The sequence below is a fragment of the Oncorhynchus nerka genome, linkage group LG16 (genome assembly GCF_034236695.1).
Source record: "Oncorhynchus nerka isolate Pitt River linkage group LG16, Oner_Uvic_2.0, whole genome shotgun sequence".
NCBI lineage: Eukaryota > Metazoa > Chordata > Actinopteri > Salmoniformes > Salmonidae > Oncorhynchus > Oncorhynchus nerka.
The window spans coordinates 44539715-44557446 of NC_088411.1; the positions used below are offsets into that span (position 1 = coordinate 44539715).

At 43.4% G+C, this 17732-nt stretch overlaps 2 protein-coding genes across 2 annotated transcripts; both read left to right on the top strand.

Annotated features, from left to right (window-relative positions):
• Positions 1–2203: 2203 nt before the first annotated feature.
• LOC115124365 (leucine-rich repeat, immunoglobulin-like domain and transmembrane domain-containing protein 1) lies at positions 2204–8254 on the top strand. Its single transcript, XM_029653781.2, has 4 exons — positions 2204–2467; positions 2962–3425; positions 4084–4389; positions 4850–8254. Exons 1-4 carry the CDS (start codon positions 2343–2345, stop codon positions 5935–5937), a joined length of 1983 nt encoding a protein of 660 aa, XP_029509641.1. The 5' UTR covers positions 2204–2342; the 3' UTR covers positions 5938–8254.
• Positions 8255–10080: 1826 nt separating this feature from the next.
• LOC115124367 (leucine-rich repeat, immunoglobulin-like domain and transmembrane domain-containing protein 2) lies at positions 10081–16717 on the top strand. The gene is made up of 3 exons (XM_029653784.2): positions 10081–10439; positions 10774–11561; positions 12259–16717. Exons 1-3 carry the CDS (start codon positions 10330–10332, stop codon positions 13101–13103), a joined length of 1743 nt encoding a protein of 580 aa, XP_029509644.1. The 5' UTR covers positions 10081–10329; the 3' UTR covers positions 13104–16717.
• Positions 16718–17732: the final 1015 nt, after the last annotated feature.

Consider the following 17732-nt stretch of genomic DNA (forward strand, 5'->3'; position numbering starts at 1 on the left):
GGACATAGCTAGATGACTGGTTTAAAGACACGTAGTTGTCCAAAGTACTGCACTACGTAGTTGTTTAAAGCATCTGGCTGTTTATGGGCCTGTCCCAAATGGAATCATATTCCCTAAATGGTGCACTACTGTCCTTTATATCAAACTACAGACTCCTCCTCCTGATACTTTATAAACTACTGACCCCTCCTCCTGATACTTTATAAACTACAGACCCCTCCTCCTGATACTTTATAAACTACTGACCCCTCCTCCTGATACTTTATATCAAACTACTGACTCCTCCTCCTGATACTTTATATCAAACTACTGACTCCTCCTCCTGATACTTTATATCAAACTACTGACCCCTCAGGAGGAGGAGTCAGTAGTTTATAAAGTGACCCCCTCCTCTGGGGGAGTCAGTGAGTTTGATACTTTATATCAGGAGGAGGAGTCTCCTGAGTTTATAAAGTATCTGATTTCCTCCTGATAGTTTATCAAACTACTGACCCCTCAGGAGGAGGAGTCAGTAGTTTGATATAAAGTGTCAGGAGGAGTCAGTAGTTTATAAAGTATCAGGAGGAGGAGTCAGTAGTTTGATATAAAGTATCAGGAGGAGGGGTCAGTAGTTTATAAAGTATCAGGAGGAGGAGTCAGTAGTTTGATATAAAGTATCAGGAGGAGTCAGTAGTTTGATATAAAGTATCAGGAGGAGGAGTCAGTAGTTTATAAAGTATCAGGAGGAGGAGTCAGTAGTTTATAAAGTATCAATAGGAGGGGTCAGTAGTTTATAAAGTATCAGGAGGAGGGGTCAGTAGTTTATAAAGTATCAGGAGGAGGAGTCAGTAGTCTGATATAAAGTGTCAGGAGGAGTCAGTAGTTTATAAAGTATCAGGAGGAGGAGTCAGTAGTTTGATATAAAGTATCAGGAGGAGGAGTCAGTAGTTTGATATAAAGTATCAGGAGGAGGAGTCAGTAGTTTTATAAAGTATCAGGAGGAGGAGTCAGTAGTTTATAAAGTATCAGGAGGAGGAGTCAGTAGTTTATAAAGTATCAGGAGGAGTCAGTAGTTTGATATAAAGTATCAGGAGGAGGAGTCAGTAGTTTATAAAGTATCAATAGGAGGGGTCAGTAGTTTGATATAAAGTATCAGGAGGAGGAGTCAGTAGTTTATAAAGTATCAATAGGAGGAGTCAGTAGTTTGATATAAAGTATCAGGAGGAGGAGTCAGTAGTTTATAAAGTATCAATAGGAGGGGTCAGTAGTTTGATATAAAGTGTCAGGAGGGGTCAGTAGTTTTTTTCCCCACTAATTTGTGCCCAGACCTGCAGAAAAAAAGTCTATAAACATTAAATGGATGAAGAAGCATTGTCATAGAATATTGAAACAGTGTCAGATGACCCCTTATGTACAGTAGAACCCTGACTCACCAAAATATACAAATGATTAACATTTTTTCAAACCTATCCAATGAACCGAATACATTATATAAATCTATCCAATGAACCGAATAAATTATATAAACCTATCCAATGAACCGAATACATTATATAAATCTATCCAATGAACCGAATAAATTATATAAACCTATCCAATGAACCGAATACATTATATAAATCTATCCAATGAACCGAATAAATTATATAAACCTATCCAATGAACCGAATAAATTATATAAACCTATCCAATGAACCGAATAAATTATATAAACCTATCCAATGAACCGAAAAAAATTATATAAATCTATCCAATGAAAGGAAGAACGTTTTGTTTAACATTACTCTTAGCTTCCATCCATTGGTCCTTTCCATGTTATTGAGGTTCCCACTGGGGTCTTGTTCTCCATACACCACTGTGCATTGTGGGATAGTAGGCTACTGTATGAGGTTTTGATTTAATAAATGGTGGATGCTTAAAATTCAGTGTGACTTTATTACATGGTTATAAAGTAGATTGGCACTTTTGCATTTCATAGATAATTCAATAGAATAGCATGCAGCGCCTTGTGAACCGCCAAAAACGAACCGTTCACTCCAATCTCCATAATATACCCTCCAATAAACTATATGGAAGGGTTTTACTCTGTATATAAACAAAGCGAAACGACACAGACTGCCTGTCATTTGCCATGGGCCAATAATCGTGTCAATGAAAATAAATCCTTTCCACTAATCCATGTCTATCCTTTTAATCTCGGGTTTCAGAACGACGTTCAGACCTGTATGAGGCACTGAGATAGCAACACGATGCTTCGCTGGCTTGAAAGAACGAAATAAACATTTTTTTTTCTTTTCAAAATAGATCTTGTAGTTTAGTTTGATAGTAGGCCTATATTTTGGTAGTATAGTTTCAGAGAGAAAATGTTTCGAGGTTTTAGCCTGGGTTTCTGCTTGACATTATTTTGCTTCGGACCGTTTGTTTGCAGCGCGTGTCCGTCTCAATGTAACTGCTTCTTTCACAAATTATCAGACGGATCCAAAGCAAGGTAAAAACCAGAGAAATGATTACAACTATTTCAATTGTGAATGTGAACAACTTCTATTCTACATTTTTTGTTGTTGTTGTGTGGTGGTGCGTAGTGTGCAGGTAGTATGAGGTCAGCTTCTCTTCTACTCTCTTTAAAAAAAAATATATATATATATATATATAGACCCAGGGATTAATTTACAATGCTCTAAGCCTCTTTCTTTGGTTCTAATAATTAGCCCTATAACATGTTTTACTAACGTTTAGACCGAATTAAAAAAAACAAGAAAGAAGGGTTAAAATGGAAGATTAAACAGACCAAAAATTAAACAATATGTTGGTTTGATTTATTTATGCAGTAATTGTACATCTACCCTCTGTCATGAACCCATACAAGTCCACGGTTAATTTGGGTTAAACTTGTAATAAAGTTGAGTTATCTGAATGAACGTGTTACACTAGGTTATACAGTGACTTTCAATAAGAGGTGTACCTTTCTCTCCATCTATCTAGGAGTGTCCTTTGCAATGACCCACAGATCACACTGATCCCACCCAACTTTCCCGCAGACACCTCGAAACTGCGGATCGAGAAGACTGCCATCACAAAGATCTCCAGCGAAACCTTTCACTACCTCGACAGTTTGGAATTTCTCTGGGTGTCTTTCAATTCTCTCAACTCTTTGAATGTAGACAGCTTCCGTGGCCTGAGAAGTCTGGATGAGCTGAGACTGGAAGGGAACGCTCTCACCTCTTTCCCCTGGGAATCTCTGACTGATATGCCCAACCTGAGGCTACTGGACCTACATAATAATAAGATATCGTCGATCCCGGCCGAGGCGACCATTTATATCAAGAACCTGACTTACCTGGACTTATCTAGCAACAACCTGGCCACCGTACCTCCTGAGGTTCTCTCTATGTGGTTATCTGTGAAACAGTCTCAAGAAGATGGGGACAGTTCCAAATATATTCTAGGTAAGGATCTGCTCGGCAATTAAAAACAATCTTTATGGAGCTTTTAGGGAATCCCATTTGGTTTGCAAGCCAGGATGAAATAGAAGCCTTTAAATTACATGCAAATTGACACACAGGAAACGTGACAAAGAATCGATGCCATCCACAACATTACAAGCCAGGGTGGCTTTTATCCCAACATGCATTGCATGAGGACCTGTGGTGTGTTACGTAGCGTTAAATGAAAAGTTGGAGGAGACATGCATCAGACATTTGAGAGTAGTAAAATGATTACTCTAATTGTAGTAAAGGTAGTCATACTGTAGGGTTAATGAGAATACATTCACTAGTCTCACTTCAAACTAGCATGATTACTTCTACTTACTAATACGTCTTGCTAAACTGACTTTATACACACATAACACAAGGTTATAGTTCAGACCGAGCAAGAAGAGTTGTCCAAAATGTGTATATATATATATTTGTGTTATGTACTACCAAGATAGAACTGGTGTTATCTATTGCCATGATAAAAGCGTGTTGATTATTTATTTTCATTTAGCTACCATTGTAGTTTCTTTAAATCCCTTAGTTTAAGTCACTCTGGATAAGAAGCATCTGCTAAATTACTAAAATGTTTATATTCTGGTGAAATTATTTATTTTCTTCATCACTGTAGGTCTCCATGACAACCCATGGCTATGTGACTGCCGGCTCTATGACCTGGTCCAGTTCCAGAAGTCTCCGTCGTCCTCTGTGGTTCTGATCGACACCAAGCTGCGCTGTGCTGACCCGGAGAGCCTGTCGGGGGTGCTGTTCAGCGAGACGGAGCTCCAGAGGTGCCAGGAGCCCCGTGTCCACACGGCTGTGGCCCGGGTCAGGAGCTCCCTGGGGAACAACGTCCTGCTACGTTGTGGGACTATCGGAGTCCCAGTACCAGAGCTGTCCTGGACCCGGGCAGACGGCAAACAGATGAACGGCACTGGTGAGATCCATTGATTGATTGATTGATTGATTGAATTTAACACATAGATATACAGCCAAGAACAAGCAGTCGCTACAAAAGGGATGAAGGACAACAACTACAAACAAACAAAAAAGTTGTTGACTTATTTCCGTTGTGCTCCAAGTTTAGTGTTTCTAAACCTGCTCCAGTCACGGCAGGTCTTAGCCTGATCCCAGATCAGTTTGTGCTGTCTTGGAAACTGTTTGGCATAGTTGACAGAACAGCACAAACAGATCTGAGATCAGGCTAAGACCTGCCGTGACTGAAGGCTAGGCATATATACGTCTGCCTGTTGCCTGAATAAGTAGCTACGGTACTTAGGACATCTATTTTGGGTGTTGTAAAGTCAGAAGCTGAAATAGCCTAGATTACAGATGGATGGACGGTTTTCTTTTCACTAATCCCTCTAACTACTTTTTTGTTTGTATTTATTTCACAGTTCAGGAAGAAGTTTCAAAGGAGGGAATAATTTGGTCCATCCTGAGTGTGCCTGCCGTCTCTTACCGGGACTCTGGGAAATACATGTGCAAAGCGACCAACTTCGTGGGGACTGCAGATGCCATCATCTCCCTGGTTATTACAGACTCCTTTAAAAATGAGGAACAAGGTGGCAGCTCCAAGACTAGAAACCAAAGAGGACGGAAAACCGGTGGATTTGGGAAAGCTGCCTATCAGAAGAAACTTGTTGCCAGATACATACCTCCACCAACCACGACGGCAGCTATGCCCATCATCGAGCCACTAGGACCGAGTGGTTTCACAGGGAGGTATGATATCGAGAGCTACAGTATTGTGGACAGTGTGGCCGATGGACAGACGCCCGGTCCTCCTGCCACGGAGCCGGCGATTATTAAGGAAGTGGAGAAGGAGGTTCTTAGCAACCTGGCAGCCAACGCCTCTTCTTTGCAGGCATCGGCGCCGCCGGAGAGACGGGTGGTACGATCGGTGAAGGTCATCGGGGACACAGATCACACCGTCTCCCTGAACTGGCGGGCCCCGACGGCCAAGAACACCACCGAGTTCAGCGTCCTGTACGCCGTGTTCGGCGAGAGGGACATGCGGAGGATTAACGTCGCTGCGGGAAAGAACCGTATCACCATCGACGGTCTTGTGCCAAGGACAAAGTACATCGCCTGCGTCTGCGTCAAAGGCCTGATCCCTAAAAAGGAGCAGTGTGTAATCTTCTCAACGGACGAGGCGGCAAGCGCAAGCGGCACCCAGAAGCTCATTAACGTGGTGGTGATCACCGTGGCCTGCGTGATCGCTGTCCCCCTGACACTGATTGTCTGCTGTGGGGCGCTCAAGAAGCGCTGTAAAAAGCTACTGGGGAGGAAATCCAAAGATATTCAAGACTCATATGTAACATTCGAGACCCTCTCCCCGGGACAGAAGCCTAAGGGGATGGAGGGGGAGTACCTTGCCAGGCAACACCCAGACGAGTCCAACAGACTGCTCTCTGCTAGGTCCAGTGTGGACTCTGGGGCTACTTGTAGGAATGAGGGACCCCCTAGTGAGTACTTTTGTTGATACCAAATGAAGGCCTCAACCTTTACAGGGCAGAGAAGTCTGTCCTTTCCAAGCAGAACTTAAGTTGGTTGGTTGGTCTCTTCTGGCAAGTGATGTATTGTAGATGAGTGAAACTGCTCAGAGACGGGGCAGAAACCAACGGACAGTTGCATGGACAAGTGTGGTATATATGTGAGTCTAGATAAATAGGATGAATAAATGCTGACATAACTGTGATTATACAGCCTTGCAGAAATACAGGCCAACCTTGACCCGGTGAACTGTAAAAAAAAAAAAAAAAAAAACAGAAACTCATTTTTTTATTTTAAATGTGGAAATAAGCATTTTATATTTGTCATGCACTTTTAAGGGGGTAACATAGTGTAAGCAGTTGTCTTTCTTTGAAATGTCACTAGGGTTACACAGTTATTTGACAAAATTCCCAGGTTTTCCAGAAATTCTTGGTGGAATAAGGAAGCCCAAAATGGCATGTTCTACCAGAATACATGAAACCCATCTTTTTAACGTACGGAGGAAGAGTGATGACAGTTATTCTGAAATGAATCTGACCTCAGAATTCTGGTAGTTTTTATTTGACAAAAATAATGTACATGTACAGTATTGGTGAAGCAACTCATATCTGTAGTGATATTTTGTACCTCTGTGTATTTACCATAAACATTAATGTGCCAGGTTTACTGTCCAATCAAACCTAACATACTATACATTTTGTAATATATATCTATGATCTGATCTGATATGCAGGACCAGTTAAAAGTTTGGACACACCTACTCATTGAAGGGTTTTTCTTTATTTTAAAACTTTTTTTACATTGTAGAATAATGATGAAGACATCAAAACTATGAAATAACACATATGGAATCATGTAGTAACCATAAAAGTGTTAAACAAATCAAAATAGGTTTCTTTAAAGTAGCCACCCTTTGCCTTGATGACAGCTTTGCACACTCTTGGCATTCTCTCAACCAGCTTCACCTGGAATGCTTTTCCAACAGTCTTGAAGGAGTTTCCACATATGCCGAGCACTTGTTGGCTGCTTTTTCGTCACTCTGCGGTCCAACTCAGCCCAAACCATCTCAATTGGTTTGAGGTCAGGTGATTGTGGAGGCCAGGTCATCTGATGCAGCAGTCCATCACTCTCCGTCTTGGTCAAATATCCCTGACACAGCCTGGAGATGTGTTGGGTCATTGTCCTGTTGAAAAACAAATGATAGTGTGACTAAGCACAAACCAGATGGGATGGAGTATCGCTGCAGAATGCTGTGGTAGCCATGCTGGTTAAGTGTGCCTTGAATTCTGAATAAATCACTGACAGTGTCACCAGTAAAGCACTCCCACACCATCACACCTCCTTCATGTTTCACAGTGGGAACCACACATGCGGAGATCATCCGTTCACCTACTCTGCGTCTCACAAAGACACGGCCGTTGGAACCAAAAATCTCCAATTTGTACTCAGCAGACCAAAGGACAGATTTCAACCGGTCTAATGTTCATTGCTCGTGTTTCTTGGCCCAAGTAAGTCTCTTCTTCTTATTGGTGTCCTTTAGTAAGGTTTTCTATGCCACAATTCGACCATGAAAGCCTGATTCATGCAGACTCCTCTGAACAGATGATGTTGAGATGTGTCTGTCACTTGAACTCAGCGAATAATTTATTTGGGCTGCAATCTGAGATGCAGTTAACTCTAATGATCTTATGCACTGCAGCAGAGGTAACTCTGGGTCTTCCTTTCTTGTGGCGGTCCTCATGAGAGCCAGTTTCATCATAGTGATTGATGGTTTTTGCGACTGCACTTGAAGAAACATTCAAAGTTCTTGAAATTTTCCGGATTGACTGACCTTCATGTCTTAAAGTAATGATGGACTGTCATTTCTCTTTGCTTATTTGAACTGTTCTTGTCATAATATGGATTTACCAAATAGGGCCATCTTCTGTATACCACCGTTACCTTCTGTATACCACTGTTACCTATATAACTGATTCGCTCAAATGCAGGAATTCATTTTAACAAGGCACACCTGTTAATTGAAATGCATTCCAGGTTGAAGTTGGTTGAGAGAATGCCAAGAGTGTGCGAAGCTGTCATCAAGGCAAAGGGTGGCTAATTTGAAGAATCTAAAATATATTTTGGATTTCTTTAACACTTTTGGTTACTACATGATTCCATATGTGTTATTTCATAGTTTTGATGTCACTATTATTCTACGATGTAGAAAATTGTAAAAAAGAAAGAAAGAAAAACCCTTGAGTGAGTAGGTGTGTCCAAACTTTTGACTGGTACTGTATGTGTATAAATAAATACTTTTTATAAATGTTTGTGTCCTCTTAAATCTATAATAGCATATTCCTCCCCAGAATACTTTGACAACCGTTTTGTTCAAGCAATCAGAGGATAGGTTCTGTTTTCAAAGATACAGAACATCATAATGGGGTGATATCCATCCGGTGTCAATAGTCAATTATGAAGAGGTGAAAACAGGCAGATGTAAACATTAAGGTGCCAAGCCACAGCATGGCATAGCACCAGTATGCTCGGCAATAGCATTAAGCTAAGCCTTAGAACGTACACTATGATATTATATGACCTATATGACCTATGACCTTATATGATTATATGATATGATAATATACATTTGAAGGGCTGACGAAGAAATTACAAGGAAACATGCTGTGATCAGCACCATGGAATCCTGACCTGTTCACCGGACGTGCTACCTGTCCCAGACCTATTATTTGACCATGCTGGTCATTTATGAACATATGAACATCTTGGCCATGTTCTGTTATAATCTCCACCCGGCACAGCCAGAAGAGGACTGGCCACCCCACATAGCCTGGTTCCTCTCTACCCGTCACAGCCAGAAGAGGACTGGCCACCCCACATAGCCTGGTTCTTCCCTAGGTTTTGGCCTTTCTAGGGAGTTTTTTCCTAGCCACCGTGCTTCTACACCTGCATTGCTTGCTGTTTAGGCTGGGTTTCTGTACAGCACTTTGAGATATCAGGTGATGTACGAAGGGCTTTATAAATCAATTTGATTTGATTTGATGGATAGCTTTCACATGATAGCCTATGTTTTGTTTAGCGTTTCGTATTGGCGCTGTCCACGGTGCTGATCACAACTTGATCGTTCGTCTATGGCCACTGTGGTCGTTTACTTTGTACAGTATCGTTTGCAGACTATGTACATATTTGTGTCTGAAGACCTCTTCCATTCGTTCCTCAATTAATAGCCATGGATCCTTTTGTTTAATGCAGTCTACAAATAAGAGACGTTGGGTATATAGTGCCATTTTCTCAATGGTCTTCAGTAGCCCTGATCTATAGATTGCATATTGGACTTCCCGATGCTCTAAGTCACTGTCAGTGCATATTTAATATCAAGTAATAATTTTTCTGAGAAATCATATTATTTTCTGAAATGTCCCGTTCGTTTATTATGGATTAGGGAACATACATGTTGTGACAGACTTTCTCTAAAGATATCACTTTATTGGTCAATTGCACACAAGGTTCAACCGAAATTTGACTTCCGTTGTTAACCCAACTGTCACGAACCTCGCTGAAGAGGGTGCCTCTTCCTGTTCGGGCGGGGCTCGGCGGTCGTCGTCACCGGCCTATTAGCTGCCATCGATTCTTTTTCCGTTTGTGTTTGTTATTGGTTAATTGGGTACACCTGTTTTGTATTAGGGTTTGTTTGTAGGGTATTTAAGGGCACTAGGCCTGCTGGGTATTTTGTGCGGGCTTGTTAATTGTTACTCTGTGTTTGATGGTGTATTGCCTTTCGTGTTCTTTATTTATCCAGTCTATTTTTGTCCTGTTGTTTTTGGACTGGCAACTTATACGCCTTGTGTGTTGGCGTCATTCATTTTGGTTGCACCGGTGAATACATTTTTGATAAACGACAGAACCCTGCTCTCTGCACCACTCATAGTTTTTCGTAACACCAACCCCTCCGAAAGACATATAGTTTTTTTGGAGAAGTGCAGGGGGCTACCACACTGGGCCCCCGGGAAGCTGTTGTTGTTGTGGGGGGGTTAAGGGCACAACGCCAGGTAATGGCATCTAGGATTTGATACCAGCAACCCTCCGGTTGCCAGCTCACTTCCTGGCAGATTTTTCCAGTTGGACCCGGTTTTCAAACGGGCAACTCTCCGGTTTACTGGCTTGCCTCTCTAACCACTAACTACCTGCCACCCCACAAGGAGGATTATAGCTCAAAAAAATATTTAAAAAAGACAAACTTTCAGCGTGTTTTAACTTATCATTTGGTGTCTCAAAGGGAATTGCACCAAGGAAGATTAAGGTAATAGGTTTACCTCTACTGCCCGTCCCTCCCTGTGGAGATGCTCGGCTCTAATGCTTCACATGGGTTTCTGTTAAAGGAATTATGGCCACCTTGTATACAGTATTAGCTATAGCTTGGCTATTCTATAAAGTAACTCCTGCCTCGACATCTTGTTTACCCGGCTGCTCTTGCACAAATGATAACTTGGGAAGGTAAGTCGTTTGTTGTCAGTTCTTGTGTAGCTAGTTTTGTACCGAGTTTCATGCAGTATTGACTGGTTCAAGTGTAGGCTATTACTGAACTCAATGGTGGCTTTTCATGACTGGTTTTAACAATAGACAATATGGAGAGATAACATTTTACATTGAAATTTTAAGTCATTTAGCAGACGCTTTTTATCCAGAGTGATTTACAGGAGCACATCCACAAATTGTTCACATAGTCGGCACTTAACCGCTAGGCTACCTGCCGCATGTGTCTATGATGAAAGGAATATAGATAACTTACTCTAACCGTATTTCCATCATGTTTTGGTTTTATTTTTAGATCCTTACTTTGTATGGAAACAGCCATGGGACGAATCCCAGACAACGTCCCAAATTATTTCAGTAAAATTCGAATAGAAAATTCCCACCTGACCGAAATACCGAGCGGCTCCTTCTCTAAAGTCACTGCCTTGGCGTCTCTATGGTTGAATTTCAACGACATCACCCTAATGAACATCAAGAGTCTGGAGGGGCTGACGAATTTAACGGAACTGCGGCTCCAGGGAAACAAGCTGCGTTCAGTCCCATGGACAGCATTCCAGGACACGCCGAACCTGAACATTTTGGACCTGAAACTCAATCGACTAGACGTGCTCCCGGAATCCGCCCTGAGACAACTACCGGGCTTGACCTATTTAGACTTATCCTTCAATCAGCTTACTGTCATATCCAGGGATGTCTTCGTCAACTGGCCTCTCCTCAACACTCAGGAGAGAAAAGGACGTAAAGAGGCCAGCAGTGGAGAGGCCAACGTTGTTTTAGCGCTGCACGACAACCCTTGGCTGTGTGACTGCCGCCTCAAAGGTTTCATTGAGTTTATCAAAACCATTAGTCCACCTCTAATTCTGATGAACTCGTACCTGACGTGCACAGGCCCCAGTTCCAGGACGGGAAAGTTCTTCCACGAAGTCGGTTTGAAAACATGCATGAAGCCCGAGGCCTCAGCCACAGAAAGCAACATGACGGTGTCACTGGGGGACAAGGTAACCCTCCAGTGCTTAGTCAAAGCCAGGCCTGAACCCTCCATCCATTGGTCATACAACCTGAAGATTATAAAGGGATTTACTGGTAAGGTTTTATTTCATTGCAAATTCTAGGCTACCATCCATTAGAATGCTGTGACTTTGTCGCAGTGGGGGTATTTACCACGATATCATATGTCAGTCCTAGTTTATTGTAAGCTACACCACTTTGATGACAGGATTTAGGACAAGCAGGCTAATGCATGTGTATGTCATTCATGACTTTGGTAGGCTCTTGATGTTTCTACGTTTGTAAGTAGAAAAGCCGCCATAGATTGATTGCAACAGCTTTTCTTGTAGGCAAACTCAACAATACTGTCTAGTTAACCCCCATTTCCCCGGGCGCCGAAGACGTGGATGTCGATTATGGCAGCCCCCCCCCCTTTTCTTGTAGGCAAACTCAACAATACTGTCTAGTTAACCCCCATTTCCCTGGGCGCTGAAGACGTGGATGTCGATTATGGCAGCCCCCCCCCCCCCCTTTTCTTGTAGGCAAACTCAACAATACTGTCTAGTTAACCCCCATTTCCCTATTCATAATGCAACATATTACTGTAAATATTGTAAATATACAATATGTACATATTTAAACACCAACAACTCAACATCCCACTGGGTGCAGATGTCAATTCAACGTCTATTCCACGTTGGTTCAACGTCATTTCATTTAAATGACTTGGAAACAACGTTGATTCAACCAGTGTATGCCAAGTGGGATAATTCTCCTTTCTCTCCCTCTTCAGTGGCAGAGACCCGTGTGGACGATGAGACCATCAGATCTCAACTGGTCATCCCATCCATGCACCTGGAAGACCGAGGCGTCTACACCTGCTTCGCCAACAACTTTATCGGCAACTTCTCCGTCAGTTTCCTGATCAACATCAAGTCTTTCAACGCCTCCTCCTCCTCCGGCGGTGTCGCCATGTCTCGTCCCCCGTTCCCCCTGTCCTCGGCCGACGAGAACGTCTACATTGACATCCGCATCTCCAAGCAGACGGTCTACGGCATCACTCTGGAGTGGTACGCGGCGACGGACAACCCTGCAGAGACCTGGTTCACCATCCACTTGGGGAAATACCACTCTGACAAAAAGGAGTTGACATACATTGGGCCGGGCATCAACACCTATGAGGTCAACGACCTCCTACCGGTTACTAAATACGAGGTGTGTGTGACGCTGAAGAACCAGACACCCCGCGCCGGTCAGTGCATCGTGTTCTTAACAGGAAGTGACATCAGCCAGCTGGAACAACGGGAGAAGTTCATCCATATTATCGTGATCATGTGCGCCATGGTGCTGGCGGTGCCCGTGGGGATGTACGCCTGCACCACCGACACCAGATGTACGTTCAGCTACGTGGACCGCTGTACGGAGCAGTGTAAGAGGAGGAGGAGGCAGGAGAAGACCCTGAGGACCAATGGGGAGAGACAGGGGACCTTCGACAGCCTCCAAGCCGCCAGCGATGAAGGACTCTGTCGTGACTCTGAAGAGTTGATGATGAAGAGGAGGTCCTCCCAGGATAAAAACAACCACAAGGGCAGAGTACAAGATCCACAAGAGACAAACATTGGAGCAAAGCTTTATTAGCTCTAGGTTTAACGTTTAAAAAATGAAAAAATAAAATGTACAAAGATACCTAGTGGTAGAAATGCAGAGCAGTCTTCTGTGAAGTGAAGCTTCAGGAAACACATCTGTAAAGTTACAAGTTATGAAGACTGAAATGCCTTTCTTCCATGACTGTAGGGAAGTATTGTATTGTTTTTATCAAAATGGCCTGTCTCTAAGTAATCAAATGTTGTTGTTTTTTCAACTTTATATGCTGTACCTTTGGGATATGGTGTTTTTTCTTAGCTTCATTGTTCTTCTCTGTTTTAAAAGAAATAACCAATCTGGCAAGAAATCACGAATGATGCTTCAAAACATTTCCTTGTCTTCCGAATGTCATGAACTGTATTCTGCTCATTGAAAATAATTATTTCAGAGCCACACTAAGTTCAGTCAAATATACAATAACCATGCCTTTGCACTATAACCTTTGTAATGAATGAGGCTTCTTTGCTATTGTTTTCCTGTGGGATAATGGGGATTAGAGTTGGGGGTGAAGCTGGACACTATAGACAGCAGGGTCCTAATAGCTCCCTACCAAAATCCCATAGGTACTGTAGGTCAAACGTAGTGCCCTACACAGAGAATAGGGTTCTATCTTAACCATGTCTCTCAGTGACAATAAGGTTCTATAGTTAGATCTTAACCATATCTCTCAGTGACAATAGGGTTCTATACTTAGATCTTAACCATGTATCTCAGTGAGAATATGGTTCTATACTTAGATATAAACCATGTCTCTCAGAGAGAATAGGGTTCTATAGTTAGATATTAACCATGTCTAACAGTGAGAATAGGATTCTATACTTAGATCTTAACCATGTCTCTCAGAGAGAATAGGGTTCTACTTAGATCTAAACCATGTCTCAGAGAGAATAGGGTTCTACTTAGATCTTAACCATGTCTCAGAGAGAATAGGGTTCTACTTAGATCTTAACCATGTCTCTCAGAGAGAATAGGGTTCTATACTTAGATCTTAACCATGTCTCAGAGAGAATAGGGTTCTACTTAGATCTTAACCATGTCTCAGAGAGAATAGGGTTCTATAGTTAGATCTTAACCATGTCTCAGAGAGAATAGGGTTCTACTTAGATCTTAACCATGTCTCAGAGAGAATAGGGTTCTATAGTTAGATCTTAACCATGTCTCAGAGAGAATAGGGTTCTATAGTTAGATCTTAACCATGTCTCTCAGAGAGAATAGGGTTCTACTTAGATCTTAACCATGTCTCAGAGAGAATATGTTTCTATAGTTAGATCTTAACCATGGCTCAGAGAGAATAGGGTTCTACTTAGATCTTAACCATGTCTCAGAGAGAATAGGATGTCTCAGAGAGAATAGGGTTCTATAGTTAGATCTTAACCATGTCTCTCAGAGAGAATAGGCAACATGAGATCTTCTCTGAGTGACTGCATTAGATTATCCTTTCTGATATCTAGTTTTTATACAATACCAATCAAAAGTTTGGACACACCTACTCATTCAAGGGTTTTTTTTTTTTTTTTTATAAATTTGTTCCACATTGTAGAATAATAGTGAAGACATTACAACTATGAAATAAAACTTATGGAATCATGTAGTAACCAAAAAAGCGTTAAACAAATAAAAACATATTTTAGATTCTTCAAAGTAGCCACCCTTTGCCTTGATGACAGCTTTGCACACTCCTGGCATTCTCTCAACCAGCTTCACCTGGAATGCTTAAGGAGTTCTCACATCTTGGCTGCTTTTCCTTCACTCTGCGGTCCAACTCATCCCAAACCATCTCAATTGGGTTGAGGTTTGGTGATTATGGAGGCCAGGTCACCTGATGCAGCACTCCATCACTCTCCTTCTTGGTCAAATAGCCCGTACACAGCCTGTGGATGTGTTGGGTCATTGTCCTGTTGAAAAACTAATTATTGTCCCACTAAGTGCAAACCAGATGGGATGGTGTATCGCTGCAGAATGCTATGGTAGCCATGCTGGTTAAGTGTGCCTTGAATTCTAAATAAATCACAGACAGCGTCACCAGCAAAGCACCCCCACACTATCACACCTCCTCCTCCATGCTTCACGGGCGGGAACCACACATACAGAGATCAGCCATTCACCTACTCTGCGTCTCACAAAGACACGGTGGTTGAACTAAAAATCTCAAATTTGACCAAAGGACAGATTTCCACCGGTCTAATGTCCTTTGCTGATGTTTCTTGGCCCAAGCAAGTCTCTTCTTCTTATTGGTGTCCTTTAGTAGTGTTTTCTATGTGGCAATTGGACCATGAAGGCCTGATTCACGCAGTCTCCTCTGAATAGTTGATGTTGAGATGTGTCTGTTTACTTGAACTCTGTGAAGCATTTATTTGGGCTGCAATTTCTGAGGCTGGTAACTCTAATGAACTTTTCATCTGCAGCAGAGGTAACTCTGGGTCTTCCTTTCCTATGGCGGTCCTCATGAGAGCCAGTTTCATCATAGCGCTTGATTGTATTTCCGACTGCACTTGACGAAACTTTCAAAGTTCTGGAAATTTTCAGTTTTGAAGTAATGAGGTACTGTCGCTTCTCTTTGCTTATTTGAGCTGTTCTTGCCCTAACCCTAACCCTAACCCTTACCAAATAGAGATGTCTTCTGTATACAAACCCTACCTTGTCACAACTCAACTGATCGGCTCAAACGCATTAAGAAAGAAAGAAATTCCACAAATTAGGCACACCTGTTAATTGAAATGCAATTCAGGTGACTACCTCATGAAGCTGGTTGAGAGAATGCCAAGAGTGTGCAAAGCTGTCATCAAGGCAAAGGGTGGCTACTTTGAAGAATCTCAAATATAAAATATATTTTGATTTGTTTAACATTCTTTTGGTTACTACATGATTCCATATGTATTATTTCATATTTGTGATGTCTTCACTATTATTCTACAATGTAGAAAATTGTAAAAAATAAAGAAAAACCCTTGAATGAGTAGGTGTGTGTCACGTTCTGACCATCGTTCGTATGTGTTTTCCTTGTTTTAGTGTTGGTCAGGACATGAGCTGGGTGGGCATTCTATGTTGTGTGTCTGGTTTGTCTATTTCTATGTTTGGCCTGATATGGTTCTCAATCAGAGGCAGGTGTTAGTCATTGTCTCTGATTGGGAACCATATTTAGGTAGCCTGTTTTGTGTTGGGTTTTGTGGGTGATTGTTCCTGTCTCTGTGTTTTGCACCAGATGGGACTGTTTTAGGTTTTCTCACGTTTGTTGTTTTTGTTAGTTATCTCATGTGTAGTGTCTTTATAAATTAAAGAACATGAACAACCACGCTGCATTTTGGTCCGCCTCTCCTTCACCTAAAGAAAACCGTTACAGAATCACCCACCACAACAGGACCAAGCGGCGTGGTGACGGGCAACGGCAAAAGCAGCAGCAGGAGAGGCAACAGAGGCAACAGCAGCAGGAGCAGCAGCAGCAGTGGGAGAGGCTGCACTACTTGGAGAAATGGACTTGGGAGGAGATCCTAGATGGGAAAGGACCCTGGGCAGAGCCAGGGGAATATTGCCGCCCCAAAGCCGAGCTGGAGGCAGCAAAATCAGAGAGGCGACATTATGAGGAGCTAGCACGGCAGAGTGGATGGAAGCCCGAGAGTCAGCCCCAAAAATGTATTGGGGGGGGGGGGGAACAGGGAGAGTGTGGCAGTCAGGAGTCAGACCTGAGCCAACTCCCCCTGTTTATCGTAAGGAGCCAAGGAGCAAACCAGAACCAGAGCCAGTGTTGGAGGTGAGCGAAGCAGAGACGGTGAAGGAGTTAATGGGGAGAGTGGAGGAGAGAGTAATGAGGGAGTTGCTGTGTTGGTGCATGAGACACGGAATTCGCCCGACGGAGCGTGTCGAGAATTTGATGACACCTGGGTCAGCTCTCCATACTCGTCCTGAGGTGCGTGCTAGTTGTCTGCTGAAGACTGTGCCAGCCTCACGCACAAGGCCTCCTGTGCATCTCCCTAGCCTTGCACGTCCTGTGCCATCTCAGCACTACAGTGCTCCTAGCAGTGCTAACCGTGGCAAGCGTGGTGCTGGTCAGGCACCGTGTTATGCGGTGGTTCGCACGGTGTCCCCAGTACGTGTGCTTAGCCCGGTGCGCTACATCCCAGCTTTCCACATCTGCCGGGCTAGGGTGATGATCCAGCCAGTGCGGTTGGTGCCAGCCCTGCTCTCAAGATCTCCAGTACGCCTTCACGGTCGGTCCATCCAGTGCCACCTCCACACACCAGCCCTCCGGTGGCAGCTCCCCGCACCAGGCTTCCTGTGCGTCTCCTCGGCCCAGTACCACCAGTGCCAGCACCACGCATCAGGCCTACAGTGCGTCCCGCCTGTCCAGCGCTGCCGGAGCCTTCCTCCTCTACAGCGCAGCCAGAGTGTCCCGCCTGTCCGGCGCTGTCAGAGCTCATGCCAGAGGTGCCAGAGCCCCTCATTCCAGAGGCGCCAGTGCTCCTCAGTCCAGCGCTGCCAGAGCCTTCTCCAGCGTTGCCGGAGCTTCCCGTCTGCCCAGCGCCATCAGAGTCGCCAGTCTGCCCAGCGCCGTCTGAGCTACCCGTCTGCCCAACGCCGCCAGTCTGCCCAGTGCCGCCAGTGCCGCCAGTCTGCCCAGCGCCGCCA

Excerpts from the sequence above, each read along its gene's own strand:
- LOC115124365 (XM_029653781.2), top strand. The coding sequence starts at position 2,343 with ATGTTTCGAGGTTTTAGCCTGGGTTTCTGCTTGACATTATTTTGCTTC. Across the intron at positions 3,426-4,083 it reads CAGTTCCAAATATATTCTAG|GTCTCCATGACAACCCATGG; the intron begins GTAAGGATCTGC and ends TCATCACTGTAG. Across the intron at positions 4,390-4,849 it reads CAAACAGATGAACGGCACTG|TTCAGGAAGAAGTTTCAAAG; the intron begins GTGAGATCCATT and ends TTTATTTCACAG.
- LOC115124367 (XM_029653784.2), top strand. The coding sequence starts at position 10,330 with ATGGCCACCTTGTATACAGTATTAGCTATAGCTTGGCTATTCTATAAA. Across the intron at positions 10,440-10,773 it reads ACAAATGATAACTTGGGAAG|ATCCTTACTTTGTATGGAAA; the intron begins GTAAGTCGTTTG and ends TTTTATTTTTAG. Across the intron at positions 11,562-12,258 it reads GATTATAAAGGGATTTACTG|TGGCAGAGACCCGTGTGGAC; the intron begins GTAAGGTTTTAT and ends CTCCCTCTTCAG.